At 50.3% G+C, this 12,397-nt stretch overlaps 1 protein-coding gene across 3 annotated transcripts in view; it reads right to left on the bottom strand.

Moving 5' to 3' along the window:
- Nucleotides 1-3,932, bottom strand: part of TASOR2 (transcription activation suppressor family member 2) — a 61,040-nt gene extending 57,108 nt beyond the window's left edge. For all 3 annotated transcript variants that reach the window (XM_030469513.1, XM_030469514.1, XM_030469512.1), the window contains exon 1: nucleotides 3,504-3,932. In XM_030469513.1, the coding sequence (XP_030325373.1) occupies nucleotides 3,504-3,549 (46 nt within the window). In that variant the 5' untranslated portion in view covers nucleotides 3,550-3,932. The remainder of the gene's footprint in view (nucleotides 1-3,503) is intronic.
- Between the last annotated feature and the right edge of the window lie 8,465 nt (nucleotides 3,933-12,397).

A 12,397-nucleotide genomic window follows, 5' to 3' on the forward strand; every position in this document is an offset into this window, starting at 1 on the left:
TGACCACAGCAGCTGCTTCTGACTGGTGTAAAATCTTTCCAGGTGATATGATGGGAAAGAAAAGATTTGCATTGGGAGATTTGAGCCTTTTGGGATTTTCTCCTGCTTTAGCATGGGTCCTTCAAAGCTTTTTTAGGTCTCAAAACACTCTCCTACACCTGACCAATGCCTTATTCCTGCTGCTCCTGCCACACCAGTGACTTCCACAGCTTTGCTGCTTCCCAGCATCTTTTCCTTTCACTTTCTCCCTTTTTTTCCTTCCCCCCTTTTTTTTCCACTCTCAGACACAGACACCAGTTCTAAGCTTGGATTTGTCACAGGGCTGAACCTGGTAACAGATCTGATCCAAACCACCTCCAACAGAACCAGCACAGCTGGGATATTCCATGTCCCAGATGTTGGGATGGGTTATCAGGACAGGTGTCTGCTGCTGGTTCAGCCAAAAAATAAGATTTCTGGCTTCAGGAGGGGCTGATGGTGGCACCAAGAAAGAGTCTGGTGGCAAATGAAAGGAGAAAAAACCTCCCAGTTGCTGGAGGAAGCAACTGGCAGCCTTGTGAGAGCAGCAGCTGATGTGTTAAAAACAACTTCCCCAAGGTGAGAAGTTTTGGTTGGGTTTGGTTTTGATTTTTTGCCCCACTTGGGGAAAGAAAAAAAAAACCCCAAACCAACTTGTTTGTGGCTGGAGAAAGCAAGGAGAGAGTTCCCCAGCCTCAAATGCTGCAGCTGCATTCCCCCAAACCATTGGTTCCTTCTCCTGTGAACTTCCTAAAAGAGGGATACAACCTTCCTTGAAGTATTTGGGTTTGTTGCATTACTTCTGCTCTCACTACAGACACTTTTTTTCCAGTGCTGGATTTCTTTCCCCTGGTCTCTCCTCCTGCTTGTCCTCTCTGATCCCTTTTGGCTGCAGAAATTATCAAGGCACTGTTTTAATTTCAAATAAAGCCACAACCAAAGCTGAGCACTAAAAACCTTTTTCTTTTTCTTTCTCCAAACACCACAAAAAACCCACAAAAAAAAGACAAACCCAAAACAACCAACACTCCCCCCAAAAAAGCCAAACTCCACAAGAATAACAGTTGTTTTTAAACTGATTCCAAGGATCATCACTGGCTCACTCTGGGAGCTGCCTGAGTGACCAACACATCACATAAAATACATTTTTCTCTAATAAACCCAACTTATTGCCACCAAAGCTGTCACCCCACATGCATTTTGGTGAGTGGCTACAGTGACCCAGGCAAAAACCTTGCCACAGTGTTCCTCCTTCTTCCCTCCTGGCACAGCTGGGTACTGTGCAATGAAATAAAACCAGCCAAGTGCAGCAGAAAATGGAGCAGAAGAGGCTATTTTTAATCCAGATGGGTTCAGCAATCTGGATTGCTGCACAGCTCCACAAAGAGCTCAGAACCAGGCAGGATGCAGATGGCAGAGGTGATGGAGGTGGCTGGGAAGGGACAAAACTTCAGCTATAGCTCTGCTGCCACCAAAAACATCAGGTTTAAGAAGATTAAAAATAAACCAAACTAGCATGTAAAACCAGTTTGAGAGCTGGGTAAGGCACTCTCTGGTCCTAGGTGAGGATTTATACTTCTTTTTATCAGAGCAGACAGGGAATTCTCCTCCAAAACTAATTTTTTTTTTTTAATGGGAAAACAGCAATTTCTGGGAGATCTGACATCTTCTTGTCAACACACTGTGCCTTACAGATTAGTCCAGCTGCAGACTGGACATTTCCAGGCTCCACCATAGGACAGCTACTGCCAGAAGAGCCTCATGTTTGTCTCCCTCCTCATCACCTGTCACAACCACAGGCAGCACCAAGAAACATCCACTTTTACCCCAAAACATGAGGTTAATCTCCTGATCTGAACCCCTCACCCAGCAGAGCTTCACCCTGTGTTTCCTCCATCCACCATGAGCACCAATGATTCTGGGCCAAGCAGGTTCTCTTGCACATTTTTTTTTAAAATATCTCTTATTTATCTTGCATATTTTTAATAAAAATACCTTGTTTTGCAAGGAACATGTTTTTAAACTCACTTTATAACCATGAAACTTTAACATAATGAGAATACAGCCTGCCTCTGTCTTCACCTTAGGATTTCTGAGCTTGCCAAGCATGTATTTTCAGGCTTTCTCTTCTAAACTAACAACAAAAAATATAAAATAAACAACTTACAATGTCAGGCAACTGAGAGAAATGTCAAAGTTTGAAGAAATTATTGCCTAGACCAAGATTTCCAGCACAGCTGTGGAGTTCACAGAACTGTCTTACCTCATGCCTAGAGACCTGGCTGGAGCAGGGGGAGTGACAGAGATCCATTAGATGCCAAAAATTCCTTTTCTCTGTCATTCTGCAAAAATCAACCTTGTGCTCACTGTAAAGTCCCCAGCAAAGGTGGAGAAATGTATTATTTTGATACTAGACCATTAGGAAACTGGTGGGAGAGGAAGGGCTAAAGTTTGCTTACCTAACCCTAAAGCCAAGCTGTGGATGTAGAGGATAAAAATAGGGTAAAGATTTTAATAAGAGTATGAAATAAAGCAAAAAGGCCCTGGAAGTGCCTCAGGTCAGGTTGGATGGGGCTTGGAACAACCTGGGCTGGTGGGAGGTATCCCTGCCCATGCAGTGGGTTGGAACAGGGTGATCTTTAAGGTCCTTTCCAACCCAAACTATTCTGATTCTATGTTTCTGACTGGTTTTATGCTCTACCTCAGATTATCCCTCCCTTTAAGGGGTGCAAACCTCAGTAAACCTTTGCTGCTATCCAAGCTGGGATTATTTGTTTGAGGACAATCTGCCAGCGGGGATCAGAGAAGAGACACGTTATTTTATTTTATTTTTTTTCCCCCATATTCTCAGGCTGATTTCCAAGAAACAAAGAGGCTTCCCATCTTTCCCATGCCAGCCCCAAGGAAGGAGCAAGCCAGGTTTGCATTTCAATGCCCTCCCCTTTCTCCTGAAGGGCACCTGCCCAAGGACAGACCGAAAAGAATTTAAATATTAATAAAGAAATCACGAAAAACCCCAAGGGGACAGCCCAAGAATGGAAGGAGTGGTGGTGGTGGTGGTGGCTTTGCCACCTGGTGCGGGAGATGGGGATTGGGCGGGAAAGCTCGGGGAAATAATAATTATTAATAATAAAATATGTGCGTGGGTCTCCCCGAAGCGAGGAAAAAAAAAATAAATTGAAATAAATAATAAATAAAGCTAATGTCGAAGGCCTCCAGGCTCCGAAGGGCTCTCAAGGCCTCCCAAGCCTTGGAGATTCCCTTCACCTCAGTGAGGGGACCGCGGAGCCACCCCCGTCACAGAGCTCTGCGTCCCCACCTCAGGGTCGGGATCTTGGGGTTCGGAGGAGCCCGAGAGAGCAAATCCCTTTTGGCTTCTCCTCTTTAAGACACGAAGATTAATCCCAGAATCAAAATCCCGACGCTTTCCTTAAAGCTCACCCACCACCACCACCCCCATCCCAAGCTTCCCCGTTCCCGCTCACCCGTTCCCGGTTCGCCGCTCTCCTCCTCATCCCGCCGCTCGCCCATGGCCAGGAGGGTTATAGGGATTTTCTCCTATTTTGGTTTCTTTTTGGGTTTTTTTTCCCCCTTTTCTTCCTCACACCGCCCTCATTACTGATCCCGCCCGGCCCTCGGCGCGGTTCCTCTCCCGGGAAAGGATTCCGGGAGTGGGGAACCGCGGCGTTACCGGACCGGGCGGGCCGGAATACTGAGGAAAAACGAAGCGGAGGGGTTGAGAGCAACAGCGGCCGCCATGCGCCGGTCCTGAGGAGAGGAAAGGGGACGGGGGAGGACGCGGAGGGACGGGCGGAAAAGGGGGGGAAGGCAGCGAGGCGGTGGTGGGAATGGCAGCGTCGGTATTAAAAAGAAAGAAAAAAAAAAAAAAAGGAGGGGGGAGGAGAAATAGAGGGGGGAAAAAATTAAATAATAATAATAAAAAAAAACAGAAAGTGAAAACTGAACCGGAAAGAGAGCCCCGGCTGCGCCCGTGGAGGCTTTTCCTCTTCCCGCGGGTCACCGGCTCTGCCCGCCGTCCTCTGAGCTCTGTCGGGGTTTAGGTGAAGGGGGGAGGGAATAAAAAATAAAGGTTTGAGAAGGTGAAGGGTGAGTGAGAGTTAACCCCAGCACTTCTGAAAAGCCCTCGGGGTGTGAAAGGTTCAGTGCCGAAAGCAGAGATTCTACGAAGGAAAAAAAAAAAAAAAAAAAAGGGGATTTAAGGGGTGTGAAACGTTCTTAATGTTCTTTGTTAAACTGGATGTGGATGGAGATAAGAGTGGCCCCAGCCCTGCTTGCCCTGGAGACTTTTCTGACACGAAACAATAAGATATTGATTTGGGATCATCTTCTGCTGTGTCTGGGCCTTGCAAATGGAAATGGGCTGAAACCAGCCAAACTTGCCACCCATGAATGCATGAAGATTAACAAAAGGATTAACAAAAGGACCTTCCGTCCTGTTTTGGGCTTTCCCTCCCTCAAGCTCTTTTCTCATTCTTTTGGCTCATTCCCTCATCCCCTCACATCAGGTCCTGGGCTCCATTCCTCACCTCAGTCCTGGACCTTCCCTCCAGCACTCAACCCGTTCCCTCAGTTCTGGATCTTCCCTCCGTCCTGGACCTTCCCTTGACCCCTTCCTCAATCCTTTAATCCCTTTCCTCATTCCTGGATCTTTCCTCAACCCCTCAACCCCTTCCCTCAGTCCTGTACCTTCCCTTGACCCCTTCCTCAGTCCCTTGACCCCTTCCCTCAATCCCTCAACCCCTTCTCTCAATCCCTTAACCCCTTCCCTCAGTCCTGGATCTTCCCTCAGTCCTGGACCTTCCCTCAGTCCTGGACCTTCCCTCAGTCCCTCAATCCCTTCCCTCAGTCCTGAACCTTCCTTTTGTCCCTCAGCCCCTTCCCTCAGTCCTGCAACTTCCCTTAACCCCTTCCCTCAGTCCTGGATCTTCCCTCAGTCCTGGACCTTCCCTCAGTCCCTCAATCCCTTCCCTCAGTCCTGAACCTTCCTTTTGTCCCTCAGCCCCTTCCCTCAGTCCTGCAACTTCCCTTAACCCCTTCCCTCAGTCCTGGATCTTCCCTCAGTCCTGGACCTTCCCTCAGTCCCTCAATCCCTTCCCTCAGTCCTGAACCTTCCTTTTGTCCCTCAACCCCTTCCCTCAGTCCTGCAACTTCCCTTGACCCCTTCCCTCAGTCCCTCAGCCCCTTCCCTCAGTCCTGGACCTTCCCTCAGTCCCTCAACCCTTTCCCTCTGTCCCTCAACCCCTTCCCTCATCTTTTCATCTCTTTCCCTCCCCTCATTCCCTGAACCCCTTCCCTCACTTCAATGCTACACCCTCAGTTCCTTCCCTCAAAATCCCCCTCAACACCACCCCTGGCCCCCCTCTTCCTTTGGCCTCATCCCCTTCCCTCCAGGGTCTTCATCTTTCTTTACCCTTTCTTATCCCCTTTCTGCAGCCCTTATTTCCATTCCTTGGCCCCATCCCTGGTCCCCTCTGCCCCGCTTGGTCCTGCTCGGGGTCAGGTACCCCTGAGGTCCCTCATGGGGTGGCTCCAGACCCCACTTCATGGCAGCAGCCCCTGTGCAGTGGGGTTGGTAGTTTTATTCACACCTTTTAAATAAATATTTCCCCAGGGTGTTAAAAAATGCCCTCTCCCACCCTGGATACTTGGGGGTTTGTTCCTCTGTGAAACACCAGAGAGGATGTGGCCAGGGGATGGATTTTTGTTACTACAGGGGATATGTGAATGTTTCAGGAGAAAAAGGTAGATAAATAATAGGTAGATAAATAATTTTCCTTCCACCACCTGGGATCTGTCTGGATCACCCTGGCAGGGAGACAGTTTGTCACTTGAGTAGCTGCATGTAAACCACTGGATCAGGTTGCTCCAAGCCCCATCCAACCTGGCCTTGAATCCTTCCAGGGATGGGGCAGCCACAGCTTCTGGGGGCAACCTGGGCACCCAGGGGCTCAGCACCCTCACCCCAAAGAATTTCTCCCCAAGATCTCCTCTCCATGGAGGATGCTGTTTGAAGCCTCAGCAATGCTGCTCTGGAGGATCCAAACCTACTCCCAACACTTCCCTCCTGCTCCGTGTCTCCAGCAAGGATTGCAGGAACCCTTTGCACTCAGCATTCTGCTGAGATCACCAGGAAAATCCAGAGAATCATGGAATGGTTTGGGTTGGAAGGGACCTCAAAGCTCATCCAGTTCCAACCCCCTGTAGGGCAGGGACACCTCCCACCAGCCCAGGGTGCTCCAAGCCCCATCCAACCTGACCTGAGACACTGCCAGGGATGGGGCAGCCACAACTTCCTTGGACAACCTGTGCCAGGGGCTCAGCACCCTCACCCCAAAGAATTTCTCTCTAATGTCCAACTGTTTCAGGAGCTGGAGGTACTTGGCTCAGTCTCACACATGGGTGTGTGCTGACAGTTTTGCTGCCTCAGTTCTTCAATCAAAATCCTTCCTTTCAAACTCCCCCTCAGAACAAGGGAGTTCTGCCACGGGGCTGCAACTGTTTGGCATGGAGGAAAAAAAATATCCCATTGGTTTTTTTTTACCTCCTGGGTTGAGTGCATTTTAGAGACCAACTCAAACCCAATCTTGCTGTTGAGGTGATATCCTCACAAAGCTGGAGCATTTAAAACATCCAGGTCCTCCTGCATTTGCCTCTCTTGAAGATGATGGAATTGTGGAATGGTTTGGGTTGGGAGAGACCTTAAGGATCATCCAGTTCCAACCCCCTGTAGGGCAGGGACACCTCCCACCAGCCCAGGGTGCTCCAAGCCCCATCCAACCTGACCTGAGACACTGCCAGGGATGGGGCAGCCACAGCTTCTGGGGGCAACCTGGGCACCTGGGGGCTCAGCACCCTCACCCCAAAGAATTTCTCCCTCCCTCCCCAAGAAATAGAATCCTGGAATGGGTTGGCTTGGAAGAGAACTGAAAGCTCAGCTCATTCCAACCCCCCTGCCATGGGCAGGGACACCTCCCTCCCTCCCAGATTGCTCTAAGCCCCATCCAACCTGGCTTTGAACACTGCCAGGGATGGGGCAGAGACTCTTTTCCTGGGCAACCTGGTTCTAAAGCTCAGCACCCTCACCCCAAACAATTTCTCCCTCCCTCCCTCCGTCCCTCCCTGCCTGCCCAAGATCTCCTCTCCATCTCCCCTCTTGCAGCTGGAAACCCTTCCCCCTCGCAGGGTCCCATCCCTCCAGGCCCTTGTCCCAAGTCCCTCCCCAGCTTTCCTGGAGCCCCTTCAGGCACTGGAAGGTGCTCTAAGGTCTCCCCATTGCAGCCTTCTCTTCTCCAGCCTCAACACCCCCAACTCTCTCAGCCTGGCTCCAGAGCAGAGCTGCTCCAGCCCTCCCAGCAGCTCCAGGGCCTCCTCTGCACTGGCTCCAACAGCTCCGTGTACTTCTGCTGCTGGGGACCCCAGAGCTGGACACAGCTTTACCCCAGGGGGGTCTCCCCAGAGCGGAGCAGAGGGGGACAATCCCCTCCCTGGCCCTCCTGAGGTATCTCACTGGTGTTTCTTTGTTGGTTCCTAATCCATGAGTAGCCCCTGGCTCCTTTCTATTCCTCAAAACTCCATCCCTTTTCCCCACTAAACCCAATTTAAGGCTCTCCATACAAAGCTGCCCAGCTTGTTGGTTAAAACTCTCTTTCCCCACTTGGTCAGTGAATCCCAGCAACTCCCAACAGATCTGTTTTTTTCCAAGTAAATCCATGATCATAGAAGCCAAAACCTTGCTCAGGGCACCAGGCAGGCAATCACCTGCTTAGTTTTTCTGTTCCTTAACCTCCTTCCTCTGACTGGGAGGGCAGAGAACACCACTTGTGCACCAGATCCTTTGCTCCAAGGGGCACACAACCCACTTGGATGCTTGGCTGGAGAAGGAGTTGATCATTTTTAGGCTTCACCAGGCTCTGGTTCTTCACCAGGGACTTTGCAATTGTGAGCAGCAAATAATCAGTGTTGCAACACTGGAACAGAGTGATCTGGGCTTGCCCAACCTCTTACACAAGGCTTGGTGTGAACACCCTGTGCCCAAGGATGGGCCAAGGGTTGGGTTCCATGGCCACGTGTTTGGCTGTGCAAGGGAATGGGTCTGATGAGGAAGTCACTTGGGATATCCTGGGTTTTTTTTTTTGGCCAGAAGATCCCTGGTGTCCCCATTTGGGTGTCTCTGTGCTCAGCTCTCCAGGCAGAAGGCTCTGATTTTGCTCTGATCAGGTGTATTTTCAGTTGCTGGGGTAGCCCTAACAGGGAAGATTGGCAAAAACAGGGGAAAAAACCCCAAAAAACTAAACCAACAGGAAGAATGATGAGATGACAATGTGACAACTGGTTTTTAAGTCACTTATTACTCAGAGCAACACTGCAGGTCGGTCACAGATCTGAAGAATTTGCTACTGCAGCAGTAGAGGGTGCAAAGTGCTGCTAAAAAACTAAAACATGAAGGCATGGGGAAGAGTAAATAATTGTTTTGGTGTCCCCCACTCAGCAAGGGCAGTGCTGAGAGCAGTCTCATGCTCTCTGACCATGTGTAACTCCAGTTTGCTGGATCCACTGACTTCCAGCTCCTGCTGGCATGGAATTCTTGCTGCTATTGCTGGTCCTGGAAGTAAGGGAAAAAGTTTTCTGTGATCCCATGATCTAGTGCTGGAGTGAGGTGAGAGGGTGCAGGGTCAGCATCGCTGGTTGCCCTGAGAGGGTGGAAGATGAGGAGAGACAAAAAGGCTCTGAGCTCCTGGGGTGTCTGTAAGGAAGAGCAGATCTGGAGTCAGAGCCACCCCAACTCCCACCTTGAGGGTCCCTTAATCAGCTGCCACCACATGGAGCACAAACATTTTCATAGAATCCACAGAATGGTTTAGGTTGGAAGGGACCTGAAAAATCATCTCATTCCATCCCCACTGCCATGGGCAGGGACATCTCCCAACAGCCCAGGGTGCTCCAAGCCCCATCCAACCTGGACTTGAATGCTTCCAGGGATGGGGCAGCCACAGCTTCTTTGGGAAGCCTGTTCAGGGTCTCAACATCCTCACAGCAAAGAATTTCCTCCTAATGTCCAACCCAAATCTTCCCTTTTCCAGTTTAAAGCCATTCTCTCATCCCATCCCTCCAGCCCCTTGTCCAAAGCTCCTCTCCAGCTTTCCTGGAACCCCTTCAGATAATGGAAGGAATTTTAGTGTAAGGAATTATTTTTATTAAGGAAACATTTTGCTGGGTCCTGCACTTTGGCCACAACAACCCCATGGGGAGCTCCAGGCTGGGCACAGAGTGGCAGAAAGGGACCTGGGAGTCTGGATTGCCAGGAAGCTGAAGAGGAGCCAGCAGTGTGCCCAGGTGGCCAAGAAGGCCAATGGCATCCTGGGCTGGCTCAGGAACAGCGTGGCCAGCAGGTCCAGGGAAGGGATTCTGCCCCTGTGCTCAGCTCTGGGGAGGCCACAGCTTGAGTCCTGTGTCCAGTTCTGGGCCCCTCAGCCCCTCAGGAAGGAGATTGAGGTGCTGGAGCAGGTCCAAAGGAGGCAACTGGGCTGGTGAAGGGACTGGAGCACAGATCCTCTGAGGAGAGGCTGAGGGAGCTGGGGGTGTTGAGGCTGGAGAAGAGGAGGCTCAGGGGAGACCTCATCACTCTCTCCAACTCCCTGAAAGGAGGTTGGAGCCAGGGGGGGTTGGGCTCTTTTCCCAGGCAACTCTCAGCAAGACAAGAGGGCAGGGTCTCAAGTTGTGCCAGGGGAGGTTTAGGTTGGAGATGAGAAAGAATTTCTTTCTGGAGAGGGTGATCAGGCATTGGAATGGGCTGCCCAGGGAAGTAGTGGATTCTCCGTGTCTAGAGATCTTTCCAAAGAGCCTGGATGTGGCACTGAGTGCCATGGGCTGGGAACTGCAGTGGGAGTGGATCAAGGGTTGGACTTGATGATCTCTGAGGTCCCTTCCAACCCAGCCAATTCTATCATTCTATGATAGGATTTCTTGTGAGAGCTCCTTTCTCAATGATCTATTCCTCCTATTTCCTCTAACCCAAGGTATTTGAAGGATTTTTTTCACCATTTACTGAGAATCAACTCAAGCCCTGGAGACCATTTCTAACTGGAGTTCAGATGGTGCTGTTCAGAACCTCACTGCTTTTTGAGTGGTGGAATTTGTCATCTCTGCACGAGGAGAGCCCTTCATCTGGCTCTGCTGGAGACCTAATTCCTGGCACTGCTCTTATTTTGGCTTCTTTGAAAGAATGACTCAGAACGTTCTGGCTTACGTGCAAGTCTAAAAATAAAGAAGTACTCACTCGAAGATCTATTTCCTCTTGTATTCAGAGGAAAAAAAAACAACCCCAAAACAACAAAACTATGAATGATGCCTGCAGATGTTGTCAGTCACTCCAAAAAAAAAAAAAAAAAACAAAAAAACTAGTTGCAATGAAATGACTCAACTGGGAGGTGGAAGCAGCAGTTCCTGAGAATGACAGTGTCCTCCTGCTGGAGGATGACACCCAAGGAGAAGGCAAACCATTTGGTTTGAGGTCATTATTGATCCCATGGGGCAGCACCAGGACTTCAGCTGCTCTGCAGAGGGTACAAACACAACCCCTAAATGTTGCAAGGCCCAACAGTTCCCTCCTTTTTCTCTGCCATTTGTCACTCAGGGGACAGGAGGTTATACAGAATTACATGGAAATGTTGAGTTTTTCTTTGGTTTTCTCCTGTTTCCTTGTAACAGGGATCACAGAACCACAGAATGTCAGGGGTGGGAAGGGAGCTCTGGAGATGCCCCAGTGCAACCCCCCTGCCCCAGCAGGATCCCCCAGGGAACACATCCTGTTGCACTGGGGCATCTCCAGAGCTCCCTTCCAACCCTTCACATTTTTTGGTTCCATGAAATCCCCGTCCCTGGAGGTATCAAAAACCCAAGTGGCACTTTGGGACATGGTTTAGTGGTGGGGTTGGGCTGGGAGTTGATGACCTTAAGAGGTCTTTCCCAACCTTAATGATTCTGTGTCAACCCCTGTGGTTTGTAGCTCCTCTCATGGTGATTTTTATGGTCACCACCATGTTTTACACCACGAGGACATCACTGGGAGCCTGCAGGCTGTGGGGCAGCAACATCCCAGATCCCAACCCAGACCTTCAGCACTAAATGTCTTCAGGTCCTTCAGCTGCTGCTGTTCCAACCATCTGGGGAACCATGTGGGGCTCCCTCAGCCTCACCCTCAACAAGTTTCTCCTCATGCTGAGCTGCAACTTCCTCTCTTCTCCCTTCAACCCATTCTTCCTTGGCCTCTCCCTGGCCACCCCCAAAAAGAGATTGGCCCCTTCCTCTTGCCCCCCACCCTCAGCTACTGATGGACATTCAGCACATCCCCTCTCAGCCTTCTCTTCTCCAGCCTCAACAGCCCCAGGCCTCTCACTCTTTCTTCCCAGCACAGATGCTCAAGTCCCTTCCTCACCCTCCCAGCTCTCCCTTGGCCTCTCTCCAGTAGATCCCAGTCTCTCCTCAACTGGGGAGCCCCAAACTGGAGCTAGGATTCCAGGGGTGCTCTCCCCAGAGCAGAGCAGAGCAGGGCAGAGGAGGAGGAGGAGGAGGAGGAGGAGGAGGAGGAGGAGGAGGAGGAGGAGGAGGAGGAGGAGGAGGAGGAGGAGGAGGAGGAGGAGGAGGAGGAGGAGGAGGAGGAGGAGGAGGAGGAGGAGGAGGAGGAGGAGGAGAACCTCCCTGGATCTGCTGGACACACTTTTCCTGATGCCCCCAGGACACCATTGGCCCTCTTGGCCCCAAGGGCACATTGCTGACCTCTGGAGAATTCCCTGTCCACCAAGGGCTTTCTCCATGGAGCTGCTTTCCAGCAGGACATCCCCAACTCTGTACTGGTGAGATTTCTTTTCTCCATTTTTTTTTTTCCTTTTTTTTTTTCCCTCCTTGGATCTGCTGCACACATTTTTTTCTGATGCATCCCAGGGCCCCACTGACCCCCACAAGTAGAGCACAGCAAGGATGAGATGGGCTTCTGCAGCAGTGGGATCCTGCCATAATTTTGTACAAGATGAAGTTTCCCTTGCCAGGCAGTGCTTTCAGGAATGAAACAAAAATGGACTTTTCCTGACTGATCTTTTTGTACATTTGTGCACCAAGAAATTGATTGGAAGAGAAATGAGCCTGAACCAGAAGCCTCCTTAGATGCAGCATCACCAACCCATCTGGAGGATCAGACAGGCCCCAGCATCTCCTGTTTGAAGAACTTCTGATGTGCAGTGGTAAAATACCAATTTCAGAGCTATTTTCTTGGGAAGTGTTGGCTCAGGACCTTAATGAGAGAGAAAAGAGGGGAAAGAGAACTGTCAGGGTTTAACACTGCAATTAAACTGAATAACAGCTG

The sequence above is a fragment of the Calypte anna genome, chromosome 1 (genome assembly GCF_003957555.1).
Source record: "Calypte anna isolate BGI_N300 chromosome 1, bCalAnn1_v1.p, whole genome shotgun sequence".
Classification (NCBI taxonomy): Eukaryota; Metazoa; Chordata; class Aves; order Apodiformes; family Trochilidae; genus Calypte; species Calypte anna.